Here is a 24,018-nt window from a genome sequence, read left to right as displayed (position 1 = left end):
CCGTCCATCCAACATACGTCCATCCGACATCCATCCATCCGACATACGTCCATCCGACATACGTCCATCCGACATCCGTCCGACATACGTCCGTCCGACATACGTCCATCCGACATCCATCCGTCCGACATCCATCCGTCCGACATCCATCCGTCCGACATCCATCCGTCCGACATACGTCCGTCCGACATACGTCCGTCCGACATACGTCCGTCCGACATACGTCCATCCATCCGACATCCGTCCATCCGACATCCATCCATCCGACATCTATCCATCCGACATCATCCATCCGACATCCGTCCATCCAACATACGTCCATCCGACATCCATCCATCCGACATCCGTCCATCCGACATCCGTCCATCCGACATACGTCCATCCGACATACGTCCGTCCGACATACGTCCATCCGACATCCGTCCATCCGACATCCGTCCATCCGACATCCATCCATCCGACATCCGTCCATCCGACATATGTCCATCCGACATATGTCCATCCGACATACGTCCATCCGACATACGTCCATACGTCCATCCGACATCCGTCCATCCGACATCCGTCCATCCGACATACGTCCATCCGACATACGTCCATCCGACATACGTCCATCCGACATACGTCCATCCATCCGACATACGTCCATCCATCCGACATACGTCCATCCATCCGACATACGTCCATCCGACATACGTCCATCCGACATCCGTCCATCCGACATACGTCCATCCGACATACGTCCATCCATCCGACATACGTCCATCCATCCGACATACGTCCATCCATCCGACATACGTCCATCCGACATACGTCCATCCGACATACGTCCATCCGACATCCATCCGTCCAACATCCATCATCCGACATCCGTCCATCCGACATACGTCCATACGTCCATCCAACATCTGTCCATCCGACATCCATCCATCCAACATACGTACATCTGACATCCATCCATCCAACATCCATCCATCCGACATCATCCATCCGACATACGTCCATCCGACACGCGTCCATCCGACACGCGTCCATCCGACACGCGTCCATCCGACACGCGTCCATCCGACACACGTCCATCCGACACGCGTCCATCCAACACCCGTCCATCCGACACACGTCCATCCGACACACGTCAATCCGACACACGTCAATCCGACACACGTCAATCCGACATACGTCCATCCGACATACGTCCATACGTCCATCCAACATCCATCCATCCGACACGCGTCCATCCGACACGCGTCCATCCGACACGCGTCCATCCGACACGCGTCCATCCGACACACGTCCATCCGACACACGTCCATCCGACACACGTCCATCCGACATCCGTCCATCCGACATCCGTCCATCCGACATCCGTCCATCCGACATCCGTCCATCCGACATCCATCCATCCGACATCCATCCATCCGACATCCGTCATCCGACATCCGTCCATCCGACATCCGTCCATCCGACATCCGTCCATCCGACATCCATCCATCCGACATACGTCCGTCCGACATACGTCCATCCGACATACGTCCATCCGACATACGTCCATACGTCCATCCGACATCCACATCCATCCATCCGACATACGTCCATCCGACATACGTCCATCCGACATACGTCCATACGTCCATCCGACATCCATCCATCCGACATCCGTCCATCCGACATCCGTCCATCCGACATCCATCCATCCGACATCCGTCCATCCGACATCCATCCATCCGACATCCATCCATCCGACATCCGTCCATCCGACATCCATCCATCCGACATACGTCCATCCATCCGACACACGTCCATCCGACACACGTCCATCCGACACCCATCTATCCGACATCCGTCCATCCGACATCCGTCCATCCGACATCCGTCCATCCGACATCCATCCATCCGACATCCATCCATCCGACATCCGTCATCCGACATCCGTCCATCCGACATCCGTCCATCCGACATCCGTCCATCCGACATCCATCCATCCGACATACGTCCGTCCGACATACGTCCATCCGACATACGTCCATCCGACATACGTCCATACGTCCATCCGACATCCACATCCATCCATCCGACATACGTCCATCCGACATACGTCCATCCGACATACGTCCATACGTCCATCCGACATCCATCCATCCGACATCCGTCCATCCGACATCCGTCCATCCGACATCCGTCCATCCGACATCCATCCATCCGACATCCATCCATCCGACATCCGTCCATCCGACATCCATCCATCCGACATACGTCCATCCATCCGACATACGTCCATCCATCCGACATACGTCCATCCGACATCCGTCCATCCAACATACGTCCATCCAACATACGTCCATCCGACATCCATCCATCCGACATCCGTCCATCCGACATCCGTCCATCCGACATCCGTCATCCGTCCATCCGACGTCCGTCCATCTGACGTCCATCCAACATCCATCCATCCGACATCCGTCCATCCGACATCCGTCCATCCGACATCCGTCTATCCGACATCCATCCGTCCGACATACGTCCGTCCGACATACGTCCGTCCGACATACGTCCATCCGACATACGTCCATCCATCCGACATACGTCCATCCATCCGACATACGTCCATCCGACATCCGTCCATCCGACATCCATCCATACATCCGTCCATCCAACATACGTCCATCTGACATCCATCCATCCGACATCCGTCCATCCGACATCCGTCCATCCGACATCCGTCCATCCGACATCCGTCCATCCGACGTCCATCCAACATCCGTCCATCCGACATCCATCCATCCAACATCCATCATCCGACATCCGTCCATCCGACATCCGTCCATACGTCCATCCAACATCTGTCCATCCGACATCCATCCATCCATCCGACATCCATCCATCCAACATACGTACATCTGACATCCATCCATCCAACATCCATCCATCCGACATCTATCCATCCGACATCATCCATCCGACATCCGTCCATCCGACATACGTCCATCCGACATACGTCCATCCGACATACGTCCATCCGACATCCGTCCGACATACGTCCGTCCGACATACGTCCATCCGACATCCGTCCATCCGACATCCGTCCATCCGACATCCGTCCGACATACGTCCGTCCGACATACGTCCATCCGACATCCGTCCATCCGACATCCAACATACATCCATCCAACATACATCCATCCAACATATGTTGGATGAATTTCATGAATTTCATTTCATGTTTTGTAAAATACTAGCACTCCCAACAAGCAGAGTGGTACTCGCCTGCTGATGGTCTTGATGATGCTGTCTAGTTCATCATTGGAAGGTGGGTTTCGCCCCCCCATGGGAAACACCAGGTTGATGCGATCAAACAGGCGGGACAGGGACTTGGAGAGGTAGGCAGCTTCATACGGCTGCAAAGAGTCTTTCAGAGCTTTCTCCAGGCTACAAAGATGATCATAGACAACAGACTGAGTAAGTCGACAAGCAGCCGATGTCCAGCAGAAATCCGGACACCTGACCTGTACTTACTTGTAGTCCTGTTTGCTGTGTGTGAAGAGGTCCTGGTTGTCCATGTCTGCTGAAGCGATGTCCAGAGCTACCTCCACCCCCCCGCCAGCCGTCACCCCGCCCTGCAGACTACTGCTGTACTGCTGCAGGCGGCGCCACAGCTCGTTGTACAGCCGCAGCAGTTTAGGATATTCCCCTTCAAACGCCTGCTTCAGGAAGGACGAGGCTGAAAGGGACAAGACGTGTTTCTAATGACTTCTGCTCTGCCCACTGAAAGTTCTGCACATCAGCAGAGAAATGAAGCTGGTCTTCAAAGTCCAGCACAAATATAGACATGAACAAGCAACTCCACAGTTTGACACAAACAGAAAGGTAAAACAGAACAGGAGCTGCATTCATCTGTCCAGCCAGAACCTCTGTGGTCTGTCAGGAGTTAGTGGATCAGACATGGAAACACTAATACAGGCTCAGGACGTCCACCAAAGCACCACCCCAACACAGAACATTACAGCAGACCATCACCCCATTGGAACAAAATGATGGACAAATTAGACTTGGCAATGGACAGGAGCTGGTCAACCAGGACAAGAATTTCTATAGCTGTCTCATATCACGGTGTCTTCCTGCTTTTTCTTTGAGTTCCTCATGTTTTGTAAAATCATTCAGTGTTTGCTTTTGTTGCTGTCCATTGTGCTTTTCCTTTTTTCCTTGTGTTGTCCTTGTGTTGCAGTTGTTTAAATCTGCCAGCAGTCATGTCACTGTGTTGCTGGTGGGATTTTGAGGAGTGATGCCAAATTGTTAACATAAAGCTAATGCTAAATGTTAGAACACAATAACTGACACACTGCTGCATCTGCTAACACTAAATCTGCAGCCCCTAACATGAACAGCTAACACTAAGACTGCAGCCCCTCACATGAACAGCTAACACAAAAACTGTGGCCCCTCACATGAACAGCTAACACTAAATCTGCAGCCCCTCACATGAACAGCTAACACTAAGTCTGCGGCCCCTCACATGAACAGCTAACACAAAAACTGCGGCCCCTCACATGAACAGCTAACACTAAATCTGCAGCCCCTCACATGAACAGCTAACACAAAAACTGTGGCCCCTCACATGAACAGCTAACACTAAATCTGCAGCCCCTCACATGAACAGCTAACACAAAAACTGCGGCCCCTAACATGAACAGCTAACACTAAATCTGCAGCCCCTCACATGAACAGCTAACACAAAAACTGTGGCCCCTCACATGAACAGCTAACACTAAGTCTGCGGCCCCTCACATGAACAGCTAACACAAAAACTGCGGCCCCTCACATGAACAGCTAACACTAAATCTGCAGCCCCTCACATGAACAGCTAACACTAAGTCTGCGGCCCCTCACATGAACAGCTAACACAAAAACTGCGGCCCCTCACATGAACAGCTAACACTAAATCTGCAGCCCCTCACATGAACAGCTAACACAAAAACTGTGGCCCCTCACATGAACAGCTAACACTAAATCTGCAGCCCCTCACATGAACAGCTAACACTAAGTCTGCGGCCCCTCACACGAACAGCTAACACAAAAACTGCGGCCCCTAACATGAACAGCTAACACTAAATCTGCAGCCCCTCACATGAACAGCTAACACTAAATCTGCGGCCCCTCACACGAACAGCTAACACTAAATCTGCGGCCCCTCACACGAACAGCTATAGCTAAAACTGCAGCCCCTCACATGAACAGCTAACACAAGCTTTGAAATGAGCAGCTAACCCTAAGAACAGGGGCTCCCACATAAGCAGCTGATGCCAAAACCAAAGGCTCTGCTACGTTTGACAAACACAGACTGCTTGGAAAATAACGAGGTGATGTCACTGCACACGTATGGATTCTGAAAGAAATCCAGTAATGGACCAGTAAAAGGGTCTTTGGAATATTGTTCACAAACTCCCCAGCAGGAAGCCTGTCACATTAACACAGTGTTTTTCAACACCAGTCGTCAGGCCCCGGCCCAGCATGTTTGATAGACAGCCCCACCTCCAGACACCTGGTAGAAATACAGGGCTCGTTAATAGGCTTGATGCTGAAGTTCAATAATCTGACTCAGGAACTTCTGAGGAGGAACAAGTCTAAAATATGCAGACCTGAGAAATCAGTTTCTTTTCAGGATGAACTGAAACTACATGAGCTGAGATTAAGACATAGATGAATATAACTCTGCATTAGTCACAAAAGGCAAAACAGTAGCCAGTAAGAGTATCTGCACATAGATCACACATGGAGGCGTTTCAGCTCCTCATTCCAGAGAATTATGAAGTGAGAACAGGAGAGGCGGATTTGGCTGATTTGTAACAAACTTGGCCTCAAACTCAGTTTCAACACTTTATGTCAGGCTGAGAGAGCGAGAGGGATGCTATTGTTGGAATAATTCAGGGTTTTTTCTGAGTGAAAGATTCACACTTCCTCCCACCGTCCACTTTTCTGCCTTTTTATCTGCCTCACTGTGAGGAAGAACACTGGAAGAACAATTAGAGTGTAGTTGTGGACAACACATCAGTCCTTCCTGAAGGTCCATCTCTGAACAAGTCCTGCTAGGGAATCGGCTGCTTCCATGACTCATTCATACGGTGGAGGCACAGCAAAACAACAGCCACAACACAATGAGCCACAACACAACACTATTAGCCACAACACAATTAGCCACAACACAGTTAGCCACAACACAATGAGCCACAACACAACACAATTAGCCACAACACAATTAGCCACAACACAGTTAGCCACAACACAATGAGCCACAACACAACACTATTAGCCACAACACAATTAGCCACAACACAGTGAGCCACAACACAATGAGCCACAACACAACACTATTAGCCACAACACAATTAGCCACAACACAGTTAGCCACAACACAATGAGCCACAACACTATTAGCCACAACACAGTTAGCCACAACACAATGAGCCACAACACTATTAGCCACAACACAGTTAGCCACAACACAATGAGCCACAACACTATTAGCCACAACACAGTTAGCCACAACACAGTTAGCCGCAACACTATTAGCCACAACACAATGAGCCACAACACTATTAGCCACAACACAGTTAGCCACAACACAGTTAGCCACAACACAATGATCCACAACACAACACTATTAGCCACAACACAACACAATGAGCCACAACACAATTAGTCACAACACAACACTATTAGCCACAACACAGTTAGCCACAACACAATGATCCACAACACAACACTATTAGCCACAACACAACACAATGAGCCACAACACAATTAGTCACAACACAACACTATTAGCCACAACACAGTTAGCCACAACACAATGAGCCACAACACAGTTAGCCACAACACAATGAGCCACAACACTATTAGCCACAACACAGTTAGCCACAACACAGTTAGCCACAACACTATTAGCCACAACACAATGAGCCACAACACTATTAGCCACAACACAGTTAGCCACAACACAATGATCCACAACACAACACTATTAGCCACAACACAACACAATGAGCCACAACACAATTAGTCACAACACAACACTATTAGCCACAACACAGTTAGCCACAACACAATGATCCACAACACAACACTATTAGCCACAACACAACACAATGAGCCACAACACAATTAGTCACAACACAACACTATTAGCCACAACACAGTTAGCCACAACACAACACAATGAGCCACAATACTATTGGCCACAACACAATTAGCCACAACACAGTTAGCCACAACACAACACTATTAGCCACAACACAGTTAGCCACAACACAATGAGCCACAACACAACACTATTAGCCACAACACTATTAGCCACAACACAATAAGCCACAACACAACACTATTAGCCACAACACAGTTAGCCACAACACAACACAATGAGCCACAACACAGTTAGCCACAACACAATGAGCCACAACACAACACTATTAGCCACAACACAATTAGCCACAACACATTAGCCACAACACAATGAGCCACAACACTATTAGCCACAACACAGTTAGCCACAACACAATGATCCACAATACAATTAGTCCCAACACAACACAATGAGCCACAACACTATTGGCCACAACACAATTAGCCACAACACAACACTATTAGCCACAACACAATAAGCCACAACACAACACTATTAGCCACAACACAGTTAGCCACAACACAATGAGCCACAACACAATGAGCCACAACACAGTGAGCCACAACACAATGAGCCACAACACAACACTATTAGCCACAACACAATAAGCCACAACACAACACTATTAGCCACAACACAGTTAGCCACAACACAATCGGCCACAACACAACACAATGAGCCACAACACAGTTAGCCACAACACAACACTAATAGCCACAACACAATTAGCCACAACACAACACAATTAGCCACAACACAACACAATGATTCACAACACAATTATCCACTACACAACACAATGAGCCACAACACAATAAGCCACAACACAACACAATGAGCCACAACACAACACAATGAGCTACAACACAATTGGCCACAACACAACACAATGAGCCACAACACAATTAGCCACAACACAACACAATTAGCCACAACACAACACAATGAGCCACAACAATACAATGAGCCACAACACAATTAGCCACAACACAACACAATAAGCCACAACACAACACAATGAGCCACAACACAATTAGCCACAACACAACACTATTAGCCACAACACAGTTAGCCACAACACAACACAATGAGCCACAACACAATTAGCCACAACACAACACAATTAGCCACAACACAATGAGCCACAACACAACACTATTAGCCATAACACAATTAGCCACAACACAGTTAGCCACAACACAACACAATGAGACACAACACAATGAGCCACAACACAGTTAGCCACAACGCAATGAGCCACAACACTATTAGCCACAACACAATGGGCCACAACACAATGAGCCACAACACAGTTAGCCACAACACAGTAAGCCACAACACAGTTAGCCACAACACTATTAGCCACAACACAATGAGCCACAACACTATTAGCCACAACACAGTTAGCCACAACACAATGATCCACAACACAACACTATTAGCCACAACACAACACAATGAGCCACAACACAATTAGTCACAACACAACACTATTAGCCACAACACAGTTAGCCACAACACAATGATCCACAACACAACACTATTAGCCACAACACAACACAATGAGCCACAACACAATTAGTCACAACACAACACTATTAGCCACAACACAGTTAGCCACAACACAACACAATGAGCCACAACACTATTGGCCACAACACAGTTAGCCACAACACAGTTAGCCACAACACAACACTATTAGCCACAACACTATTAGCCACAACACAATGAGCCACAACACAACACAATGAGCCACAACACTATTAGCCACAACACAGTTAGCCACAACACAGTTAGCCACAACACTATTAGCCACAACACAATGAGCCACAACACTATTAGCCACAACACAGTTAGCCACAACACAATGATCCACAACACAACACTATTAGCCACAACACAACACAATGAGCCACAACACAATTAGTCACAACACAACACTATTAGCCACAACACAGTTAGCCACAACACAATGAGCCACAACACAACACTATTAGCCACAACACAATTAGCCACAACACAGTTAGCCACAACACAATGAGCCACAACACAACACAATTAGCCACAACACAATTAGCCACAACACAGTTAGCCACAACACAATGAGCCACAACACAACACTATTAGCCACAACACAATTAGCCACAACACAGTGAGCCACAACACAATGAGCCACAACACAACACTATTAGCCACAACACAATTAGCCACAACACAGTTAGCCACAACACAATGAGCCACAACACTATTAGCCACAACACAGTTAGCCACAACACAATGAGCCACAACACTATTAGCCACAACACAGTTAGCCACAACACAATGAGCCACAACACTATTAGCCACAACACAGTTAGCCACAACACAGTTAGCCACAACACAGTTAGCCACAACACTATTAGCCACAACACTATTAGCCACAACACAGTTAGCCACAACACAGTTAGCCACAACACAATGATCCACAACACAACACTATTAGCCACAACACAACACAATGAGCCACAACACAATTAGTCACAACACAACACTATTAGCCACAACACAGTTAGCCACAACACAATGATCCACAACACAACACTATTAGCCACAACACAACACAATGAGCCACAACACAATTAGTCACAACACAACACTATTAGCCACAACACAGTTAGCCACAACACAATGAGCCACAACACTATTAGCCACAACACAGTTAGCCACAACACAATGAGCCACAACACTATTAGCCACAACACAGTTAGCCACAACACAGTTAGCCACAACACTATTAGCCACAACACAATGAGCCACAACACTATTAGCCACAACACAGTTAGCCACAACACAATGATCCACAACACAACACTATTAGCCACAACACAACACAATGAGCCACAACACAATTAGTCACAACACAACACTATTAGCCACAACACAGTTAGCCACAACACAATGATCCACAACACAACACTATTAGCCACAACACAACACAATGAGCCACAACACAATTAGCCACAACACAGTTAGCCACAACACAACACTATTAGCCACAACACAGTTAGCCACAACACAATGATCCACAACACAACACTATTAGCCACAACACAACACAATGAGCCACAACACAATTAGTCACAACACAACACTATTAGCCACAACACAGTTAGCCACAACACAATGAGCCACAACACAGTTAGCCACAACACAATGAGCCACAACACTATTAGCCACAACACAGTTAGCCACAACACAGTTAGCCACAACACTATTAGCCACAACACAATGAGCCACAACACTATTAGCCACAACACAGTTAGCCACAACACAATGATCCACAACACAACACTATTAGCCACAACACAACACAATGAGCCACAACACAATTAGTCACAACACAACACTATTAGCCACAACACAGTTAGCCACAACACAACACAATGAGCCACAATACTATTGGCCACAACACAATTAGCCACAACACAGTTAGCCACAACACAACACTATTAGCCACAACACAGTTAGCCACAACACAATGAGCCACAACACAACACTATTAGCCACAACACTATTAGCCACAACACAATAAGCCACAACACAACACTATTAGCCACAACACAGTTAGCCACAACACAACACAATGAGCCACAACACAGTTAGCCACAACACAATGAGCCACAACACAACACTATTAGCCACAACACAATTAGCCACAACACATTAGCCACAACACAATGAGCCACAACACTATTAGCCACAACACAGTTAGCCACAACACAATGATCCACAATACAATTAGTCCCAACACAACACAATGAGCCACAACACTATTGGCCACAACACAATTAGCCACAACACAACACTATTAGCCACAACACAATAAGCCACAACACAACACTATTAGCCACAACACAGTTAGCCACAACACAATGAGCCACAACACAATGAGCCACAACACAGTGAGCCACAACACAATGAGCCACAACACAACACTATTAGCCACAACACAATAAGCCACAACACAACACTATTAGCCACAACACAGTTAGCCACAACACAATCGGCCACAACACAACACAATGAGCCACAACACAGTTAGCCACAACACAACACTAATAGCCACAACACAATTAGCCACAACACAACACAATTAGCCACAACACAACACAATGATTCACAACACAATTATCCACTACACAACACAATGAGCCACAACACAATAAGCCACAACACAACACAATGAGCCACAACACAACACAATGAGCTACAACACAATTGGCCACAACACAACACAATGAGCCACAACACAATTAGCCACAACACAACACAATTAGCCACAACACAACACAATGAGCCACAACAATACAATGAGCCACAACACAATTAGCCACAACACAACACAATAAGCCACAACACAACACAATGAGCCACAACACAATTAGCCACAACACAACACTATTAGCCACAACACAGTTAGCCACAACACAACACAATGAGCCACAACACAATTAGCCACAACACAACACAATTAGCCACAACACAATGAGCCACAACACAACACTATTAGCCATAACACAATTAGCCACAACACAGTTAGCCACAACACAACACAATGAGACACAACACAATGAGCCACAACACAGTTAGCCACAACGCAATGAGCCACAACACTATTAGCCACAACACAATGAGCCACAACACAATGAGCCACAACACAGTTAGCCACAACACAGTAAGCCACAACACAGTTAGCCACAACACTATTAGCCACAACACAATGAGCCACAACACTATTAGCCACAACACAGTTAGCCACAACACAATGATCCACAACACAACACTATTAGCCACAACACAACACAATGAGCCACAACACAATTAGTCACAACACAACACTATTAGCCACAACACAGTTAGCCACAACACAATGATCCACAACACAACACTATTAGCCACAACACAACACAATGAGCCACAACACAATTAGTCACAACACAACACTATTAGCCACAACACAGTTAGCCACAACACAACACAATGAGCCACAACACTATTGGCCACAACACAGTTAGCCACAACACAGTTAGCCACAACACAACACTATTAGCCACAACACTATTAGCCACAACACAATGAGCCACAACACAACACAATGAGCCACAACACTATTAGCCACAACACAGTTAGCCACAACACAGTTAGCCACAACACTATTAGCCACAACACAATGAGCCACAACACTATTAGCCACAACACAGTTAGCCACAACACAATGATCCACAACACAACACTATTAGCCACAACACAACACAATGAGCCACAACACAATTAGTCACAACACAACACTATTAGCCACAACACAGTTAGCCACAACACAATGAGCCACAACACAACACTATTAGCCACAACACAATTAGCCACAACACAGTTAGCCACAACACAATGAGCCACAACACAACACAATTAGCCACAACACAATTAGCCACAACACAGTTAGCCACAACACAATGAGCCACAACACAACACTATTAGCCACAACACAATTAGCCACAACACAGTGAGCCACAACACAATGAGCCACAACACAACACTATTAGCCACAACACAATTAGCCACAACACAGTTAGCCACAACACAATGAGCCACAACACTATTAGCCACAACACAGTTAGCCACAACACAATGAGCCACAACACTATTAGCCACAACACAGTTAGCCACAACACAATGAGCCACAACACTATTAGCCACAACACAGTTAGCCACAACACAGTTAGCCACAACACAGTTAGCCACAACACTATTAGCCACAACACTATTAGCCACAACACAGTTAGCCACAACACAGTTAGCCACAACACAATGATCCACAACACAACACTATTAGCCACAACACAACACAATGAGCCACAACACAATTAGTCACAACACAACACTATTAGCCACAACACAGTTAGCCACAACACAATGATCCACAACACAACACTATTAGCCACAACACAACACAATGAGCCACAACACAATTAGTCACAACACAACACTATTAGCCACAACACAGTTAGCCACAACACAATGAGCCACAACACTATTAGCCACAACACAGTTAGCCACAACACAATGAGCCACAACACTATTAGCCACAACACAGTTAGCCACAACACAGTTAGCCACAACACTATTAGCCACAACACAATGAGCCACAACACTATTAGCCACAACACAGTTAGCCACAACACAATGATCCACAACACAACACTATTAGCCACAACACAACACAATGAGCCACAACACAATTAGTCACAACACAACACTATTAGCCACAACACAGTTAGCCACAACACAATGATCCACAACACAACACTATTAGCCACAACACAACACAATGAGCCACAACACAATTAGTCACAACACAACACTATTAGCCACAACACAGTTAGCCACAACACAACACAATGAGCCACAATACTATTGGCCACAACACAATTAGCCACAACACAGTTAGCCACAACACAACACTATTAGCCACAACACAGTTAGCCACAACACAATGAGCCACAACACAACACTATTAGCCACAACACTATTAGCCACAACACAATAAGCCACAACACAACACTATTAGCCACAACACAGTTAGCCACAACACAACACAATGAGCCACAACACAGTTAGCCACAACACAATGAGCCACAACACAACACTATTAGCCACAACACAATTAGCCACAACACATTAGCCACAACACAATGAGCCACAACACTATTAGCCACAACACAGTTAGCCACAACACAATGATCCACAATACAATTAGTCCCAACACAACACAATGAGCCACAACACTATTGGCCACAACACAATTAGCCACAACACAACACTATTAGCCACAACACAATAAGCCACAACACAACACTATTAGCCACAACACAGTTAGCCACAACACAATGAGCCACAACACAATGAGCCACAACACAGTGAGCCACAACACAATGAGCCACAACACAACACTATTAGCCACAACACAATAAGCCACAACACAACACTATTAGCCACAACACAGTTAGCCACAACACAATCGGCCACAACACAACACAATGAGCCACAACACAATTAGCCACAACACAGTGAGCCACAACACAATGAGCCACAACACAACACTATTAGCCACAACACAATTAGCCACAACACAGTTAGCCACAACACAATGAGCCACAACACTATTAGCCACAACACAGTTAGCCACAACACAATGAGCCACAACACTATTAGCCACAACACAGTTAGCCACAACACAATGAGCCACAACACTATTAGCCACAACACAGTTAGCCACAACACAGTTAGCCACAACACTATTAGCCACAACACAATGAGCCACAACACTATTAGCCACAACACAGTTAGCCACAACACAGTTAGCCACAACACAATGATCCACAACACAACACTATTAGCCACAACACAACACAATGAGCCACAACACAATTAGTCACAACACAACACTATTAGCCACAACACAGTTAGCCACAACACAATGATCCACAACACAACACTATTAGCCACAACACAACACAATGAGCCACAACACAATTAGTCACAACACAACACTATTAGCCACAACACAGTTAGCCACAACACAATGAGCCACAACACAGTTAGCCACAACACAATGAGCCACAACACTATTAGCCACAACACAGTTAGCCACAACACAGTTAGCCACAACACTATTAGCCACAACACAATGAGCCACAACACTATTAGCCACAACACAGTTAGCCACAACACAATGATCCACAACACAACACTATTAGCCACAACACAACACAATGAGCCACAACACAATTAGTCACAACACAACACTATTAGCCACAACACAGTTAGCCACAACACAATGATCCACAACACAACACTATTAGCCACAACACAACACAATGAGCCACAACACAATTAGTCACAATACAACACTATTAGCCACAACACAGTTAGCCACAACACAACACAATGAGCCACAATACTATTGGCCACAACACAATTAGCCACAACACAGTTAGCCACAACACAACACTATTAGCCACAACACAGTTAGCCACAACACAATGAGCCACAACACAACACTATTAGCCACAACACTATTAGCCACAACACAATAAGCCACAACACAACACTATTAGCCACAACACAGTTAGCCACAACACAACACAATGAGCCACAACACAGTTAGCCACAACACAATGAGCCACAACACAACACTATTAGCCACAACACAATTAGCCACAACACATTAGCCACAACACAATGAGCCACAACACTATTAGCCACAACACAGTTAGCCACAACACAATGATCCACAATACAATTAGTCCCAACACAACACAATGAGCCACAACACTATTGGCCACAACACAATTAGCCACAACACAACACTATTAGCCACAACACAATAAGCCACAACACAACACTATTAGCCACAACACAGTTAGCCACAACACAATGAGCCACAACACAATGAGCCACAACACAGTGAGCCACAACACAATGAGCCACAACACAACACTATTAGCCACAACACAATAAGCCACAACACAACACTATTAGCCACAACACAGTTAGCCACAACACAATCGGCCACAACACAACACAATGAGCCACAACACAGATAGCCACAACACAACACTAATAGCCACAACACAATTAGCCACAACACAACACAATTAGCCACAACACAACACAATGATTCACAACACAATTATCCACTACACAACACAATGAGCCACAACACAATAAGCCACAACACAACACAATGAGCCACAACACAACACAATGAGCTACAACACAATTGGCCACAACACAACACAATGAGCCACAACACAATTAGCCACAACACAACACAATTAGCCACAACACAACACAATGAGCCACAACAATACAATGAGCCACAACACAATTAGCCACAACACAACACAATAAGCCACAACACAACACAATGAGCCACAACACAATTAGCCACAACACAACACTATTAGCCACAACACAGTTAGCCACAACACAACACAATGAGCCACAACACAATTAGCCACAACACAACACAATTAGCCACAACACAATGAGCCACAACACAACACTATTAGCCATAACACAATTAGCCACAACACAGTTAGCCACAACACAACACAATGAGACACAACACAATGAGCCACAACACAGTTAGCCACAACGCAATGAGCCACAACACTATTAGCCACAACACAATGAGCCACAACACAATGAGCCACAACACAGTTAGCCACAACACAGTTAGCCACAACACAGTTAGCCACAACACTATTAGCCACAACACAATGAGCCACAACACTATTAGCCACAACACAGTTAGCCACAACACAATGATCCACAACACAACACTATTAGCCACAACACAACACAATGAGCCACAACACAATTAGTCACAACACAACACTATTAGCCACAACACAGTTAGCCACAACACAATGATCCACAACACAACACTATTAGCCACAACACAACACAATGAGCCACAACACAATTAGTCACAACACAACACTATTAGCCACAACACAGTTAGCCACAACACAACACAATGAGCCACAACACTATTGGCCACAACACAGTTAGCCACAACACAGTTAGCCACAACACAACACTATTAGCCACAACACTATTAGCCACAACACAATGAGCCACAACACAACACAATGAGCCACAACACTATTAGCCACAACACAGTTAGCCACAACACAGTTAGCCACAACACTATTAGCCACAACACAATGAGCCACAACACTATTAGCCACAACACAGTTAGCCACAACACAATGATCCACAACACAACACTATTAGCCACAACACAACACAATGAGCCACAACACAATTAGTCACAACACAACACTATTAGCCACAACACAGTTAGCCACAACACAATGAGCCACAACACAACACTATTAGCCACAACACAATTAGCCACAACACAGTTAGCCACAACACAATGAGCCACAACACAACACAATTAGCCACAACACAATTAGCCACAACACAGTTAGCCACAACACAATGAGCCACAACACAACACTATTAGCCACAACACAATTAGCCACAACACAGTGAGCCACAACACAATGAGCCACAACACAACACTATTAGCCACAACACAATTAGCCACAACACAGTTAGCCACAACACAATGAGCCACAACACTATTAGCCACAACACAGTTAGCCACAACACAATGAGCCACAACACTATTAGCCACAACACAGTTAGCCACAACACAATGAGCCACAACACTATTAGCCACAACACAGTTAGCCACAACACAGTTAGCCACAACACAGTTAGCCACAACACTATTAGCCACAACACAGTTAGCCACAACACAGTTAGCCACAACACAATGATCCACAACACAACACTATTAGCCACAACACAACACAATGAGCCACAACACAATTAGTCACAACACAACACTATTAGCCACAACACAGTTAGCCACAACACAATGATCCACAACACAACACTATTAGCCACAACACAACACAATGAGCCACAACACAATTAGTCACAACACAACACTATTAGCCACAACACAGTTAGCCACAACACAATGAGCCACAACACTATTAGCCACAACACAGTTAGCCACAACACAATGAGCCACAACACTATTAGCCACAACACAGTTAGCCACAACACAGTTAGCCACAACACTATTAGCCACAACACAATGAGCCACAACACTATTAGCCACAACACAGTTAGCCACAACACAATGATCCACAACACAACACTATTAGCCACAACACAACACAATGAGCCACAACACAATTAGTCACAACACAACACTATTAGCCACAACACAGTTAGCCACAACACAATGATCCACAACACAACACTATTAGCCACAACACAACACAATGAGCCACAACACAATTAGTCACAACACAACACTATTAGCCACAACACAGTTAGCCACAACACAACACAATGAGCCACAATACTATTGGCCACAACACAATTAGCCACAACACAGTTAGCCACAACACAACACTATTAGCCACAACACAGTTAGCCACAACACAATGAGCCACAACACAACACTATTAGCCACAACACTATTAGCCACAACACAATAAGCCACAACACAACACTATTAGCCACAACACAGTTAGCCACAACACAACACAATGAGCCACAACACAGTTAGCCACAACACAATGAGCCACAACACAACACTATTAGCCACAACACAATTAGCCACAACACATTAGCCACAACACAATGAGCCACAACACTATTAGCCACAACACAGTTAGCCACAACACAATGATCCACAATACAATTAGTCCCAACACAACACAATGAGCCACAACACTATTGGCCACAACACAATTAGCCACAACACAACACTATTAGCCACAACACAATAAGCCACAACACAACACTATTAGCCACAACACAGTTAGCCACAACACAATGAGCCACAACACAATGAGCCACAACACAGTGAGCCACAACACAATGAGCCACAACACAACACTATTAGCCACAACACAATAAGCCACAACACAACACTATTAGCCACAACACAGTTAGCCACAACACAATCGGCCACAACACAACACAATGAGCCACAACACAGTTAGCCACAACACAACACTAATAGCCACAACACAATTAGCCACAACACAACACAATTAGCCACAACACAACACAATGATTCACAACACAATTATCCACTACACAACACAATGAGCCACAACACAATAAGCCACAACACAACACAATGAGCCACAACACAACACAATGAGCTACAACACAATTGGCCACAACACAACACAATGAGCCACAACACAATTAGCCACAACACAACACAATTAGCCACAACACAACACAATGAGCCACAACAATACAATGAGCCACAACACAATTAGCCACAACACAACACAATAAGCTACAACACAACACAATGAGCCACAACACAATTGGCCACAACACAACACAATGAGCCACAACACAATTAGCCACAACACAACACTATTAGCCACAACACAGTTAGCCACAACACAACACAATGAGCCACAACACAATTAGCCACAACACAACACAATTAGCCACAACACAATGAGCCACAACACAACACTATTAGCCATAACACAATTAGCCACAACACAGGTAGCCACAACACAACACAATGAGACACAACACAATGAGCCACAACACAGTTAGCCACAACGCAATGAGCCACAACACTATTAGCCACAACACAATGAGCCACAACACTATTAGCCACAACACAGTTAGCCACAACACAGTTAGCCACAACACTATTAGCCACAACACAATGAGCCACAACACTATTAGCCACAACACAGTTAGCCACAACACAATGATCCACAACACAACACTATTAGCCACAACACAACACAATGAGCCACAACACAATTAGTCACAACACAACACTATTAGCCACAACACAGTTAGCCACAACACAATGATCCACAACACAACACTATTAGCCACAACACAACACAATGAGCCACAACACAATTAGTCACAACACAACACTATTAGCCACAACACAGTTAGCCACAACACAACACAATGAGCCACAACACTATTGGCCACAACACAGTTAGCCACAACACAGTTAGCCACAACACAACACTATTAGCCACAACACTATTAGCCACAACACAATGAGCCACAACACAACACAATGAGCCACAACACTATTAGCCACAACACAGTTAGCCACAACACAGTTAGCCACAACACTATTAGCCACAACACAATGAGCCACAACACTATTAGCCACAACACAGTTAGCCACAACACAATGATCCACAACACAACACTATTAGCCACAACACAACACAATAAGCCACAACACAACACTATTAGCCACAACACAGTTAGCCACAACACAATCGGCCACAACACAACACAATGAGCCACAACACAGTTAGCCACAACACAACACTAATAGCCACAACACAATTAGCCACAACACAACACAATTAGCCACAACACAACACAATGATTCACAACACAATTATCCACTACACAACACAATGAGCCACAACACAATAAGCCACAACACAACACAATGAGCCACAACACAACACAATGAGCTACAACACAATTGGCCACAACACAACACAATGAGCCACAACACAATTAGCCACAACACAACACAATTAGCCACAACACAACACAATGAGCCACAACAATACAATGAGCCACAACACAATTAGCCACAACACAACACAATAAGCCACAACACAACACAATGAGCCACAACACAATTGGCCACAACACAACACAATGAGCCACAACACAATTAGCCACAACACAACACTATTAGCCACAACACAGTTAGCCACAACACAACACAATTAGCCACAACACAATTAGCCACAACACAACACAATTAGCCACAACACAATGAGCCACAACACAACACTATTAGCCATAACACAATTAGCCACAACACAGGTAGCCACAACACAACACAATGAGACACAACACAATGAGCCACAACACAGTTAGCCACAACGCAATGAGCCACAACACTATTAGCCACAACACAATGAGCCACAACACTATTAGCCACAACACAGTTAGCCACAACACAGTTAGCCACAACACTATTAGCCACAACACAATGAGCCACAACACTATTAGCCACAACACAGTTAGCCACAACACAATGATCCACAACACAACACTATTAGCCACAACACAACACAATGAGCCACAACACAATTAGTCACAACACAACACTATTAGCCACAACACAGTTAGCCACAACACAATGATCCACAACACAACACTATTAGCCACAACACAACACAATGAGCCACAACACAATTAGTCACAACACAACACTATTAGCCACAACACAGTTAGCCACAACACAACACAATGAGCCACAACACTATTGGCCACAACACAGTTAGCCACAACACAGTTAGCCACAACACAACACTATTAGCCACAACACTATTAGCCACAACACAATGAGCCACAACACAACACAATGAGCCACAACACTATTAGCCACAACACAGTTAGCCACAACACAGTTAGCCACAACACTATTAGCCACAACACAATGAGCCACAACACTATTAGCCACAACACAGTTAGCCACAACACAATGATCCACAACACAACACTATTAGCCACAACACAACACAATGAGCCACAACACAATTAGTCACAACACAACACTATTAGCCACAACACAGTTAGCCACAACACAATGAGCCACAACACAACACTATTAGCCACAACACAATTAGCCACAACACAGTTAGCCACAACACAATGAGCCACAACACAACACAATTAGCCACAACACAATTAGCCACAACACAACACAATGAGCCACAACACAGTTAGCCACAACACAATGACCCACAACACAACACTATTAGCCACAACACAATAAGCCACAACACAACACTATTAGCCACAACACAGTTAGCCACAACACAACACAATGAGCCACAACACAACACTATTAGCCACAACACATTAGCCACAACACAATGAGCCACAACACAATGAGCCACAACACAGTGAGCCACAACACAATGAGCCACAACACAACACTATTAGCCACAACACAATAAGCCACAACACAACACAATGAGCCACAACACAATTAGCCACAACACAACACAATTAGCCACAACACAATGAGCCACAACACAACACTATTAGCCATAACACAATTAGCCACAACACAGGTAGCCACAACACAACACAATGAGACACAACACAATGAGCCACAACACAGTTAGCCACAACGCAATGAGCCACAACACTATTAGCCACAACACAATGAGCCACAACACTATTAGCCACAACACAGTTAGCCACAACACAGTTAGCCACAACACTATTAGCCACAACACAATGAGCCACAACACTATTAGCCACAACACAGTTAGCCACAACACAATGATCCACAACACAACACTATTAGCCACAACACAACACAATGAGCCACAACACAATTAGTCACAACACAACACTATTAGCCACAACACAGTTAGCCACAACACAATGATCCACAACACAACACTATTAGCCACAACACAACACAATGAGCCACAACACAATTAGTCACAACACAACACTATTAGCCACAACACAGTTAGCCACAACACAACACAATGAGCCACAACACTATTGGCCACAACACAGTTAGCCACAACACAGTTAGCCACAACACAACACTATTAGCCACAACACTATTAGCCACAACACAATGAGCCACAACACAACACAATGAGCCACAACACTATTAGCCACAACACAGTTAGCCACAACACAGTTAGCCACAACACTATTAGCCACAAAACAATGAGCCACAACACTATTAGCCACAACACAGTTAGCCACAACACAATGATCCACAACACAACACTATTAGCCACAACACAACACAATGAGCCACAACACAATTAGTCACAACACAACACTATTAGCCACAACACAGTTAGCCACAACACAATGAGCCACAACACAACACTATTAGCCACAACACAATTAGCCACAACACAGTTAGCCACAACACAATGAGCCACAACACAACACAATTAGCCACAACACAATTAGCCACAACACAACACAATGAGCCACAACACAGTTAGCCACAACACAATGACCCACAACACAACACTATTAGCCACAACACAATAAGCCACAACACAACACTATTAGCCACAACACAGTTAGCCACAACACAACACAATGAGCCACAACACAACACTATTAGCCACAACACATTAGCCACAACACAATGAGCCACAACACAATGAGCCACAACACAGTGAGCCACAACACAATGAGCCACAACACAACACTATTAGCCACAACACAATAAGCCACAACACAACACTATTAGCCACAACACAGTTAGCCACAACACAATCGGCCACAACACAACACAATGAGCCACAACACAGTTAGCCACAACACAACACTAATAGCCACAACACAATTAGCCACAACACAATAAGCCACAACACAACACAATGAGCCACAACACAATAAGCCACAACACAACACAATGAGCCACAACACAATAAGCCACAACACAACACAATGAGCCACAACACAACACAATGAGCTACAACACAATTGGCCACAACACAACACAATGAGCCACAACACAATTAGCCACAACACAACACAATTAGCCACAACACAACACAATGAGCCACAACAATACAATGAGCCACAACACAATTAGCCACAACACAACACAATAAGCCACAACACAACACAATGAGCCACAACACAATTGGCCACAACACAACACAATGAGCCACAACACAATTAGCCACAACACAACACAATTAGCCACAACACAACACTATTAGCCACAACACAGTTAGCCACAACACAACACAATGAGCCACAACACAATTAGCCACAACACAATGAGCCACAACACAACACTATTAGCCACAACACAATTAGCCACAACACAGTTAGCCACAACACAACACAATGAGACACAACACAATGAGCCACAACACAGTTAGCCACAACGCAATGAGCCACAACACTATTAGCCACAACACAATGAGCCACAACACTATTAGCCACAACACAGTTAGCCACAACACAGTTAGCCACAACACTATTAGCCACAACACAATGAGCCACAACACTATTAGCCACAACACAGTTAGCCACAACACAATGATCCACAACACAACACTATTAGCCACAACACAACACAATGAGCCACAACACAATTAGTCACAACACAACACTATTAGCCACAACACAGTTAGCCACAACACAATGATCCACAACACAACACTATT

At 45.0% G+C, this 24,018-nt stretch overlaps 1 protein-coding gene across 1 annotated transcript in view; it reads right to left on the bottom strand.

Moving 5' to 3' along the window:
• Positions 1-24,018, bottom strand: part of cog5 (component of oligomeric golgi complex 5) — a 302,838-nt gene that overhangs the window by 10,505 nt on the left and 268,315 nt on the right. The window contains exons 12-13 of the mRNA XM_079262900.1: positions 3,514-3,718; positions 3,265-3,426 (exon numbers count right to left, since the gene is read on the bottom strand). Of these exons, the coding sequence (XP_079119026.1) occupies positions 3,265-3,426; positions 3,514-3,718 (367 nt within the window). The remainder of the gene's footprint in view (positions 1-3,264; positions 3,427-3,513; positions 3,719-24,018) is intronic.

Source organism: Telmatherina bonti (genome assembly GCF_933228915.1).
Source record: "Telmatherina bonti genome assembly, chromosome: 23".
Lineage (NCBI taxonomy): Eukaryota > Metazoa > Chordata > Actinopteri > Atheriniformes > Telmatherinidae > Telmatherina > Telmatherina bonti.
The sequence above is the reverse complement of the archived record's forward strand: the minus strand, read 5'-3'. Positions and strand labels throughout refer to the sequence as shown.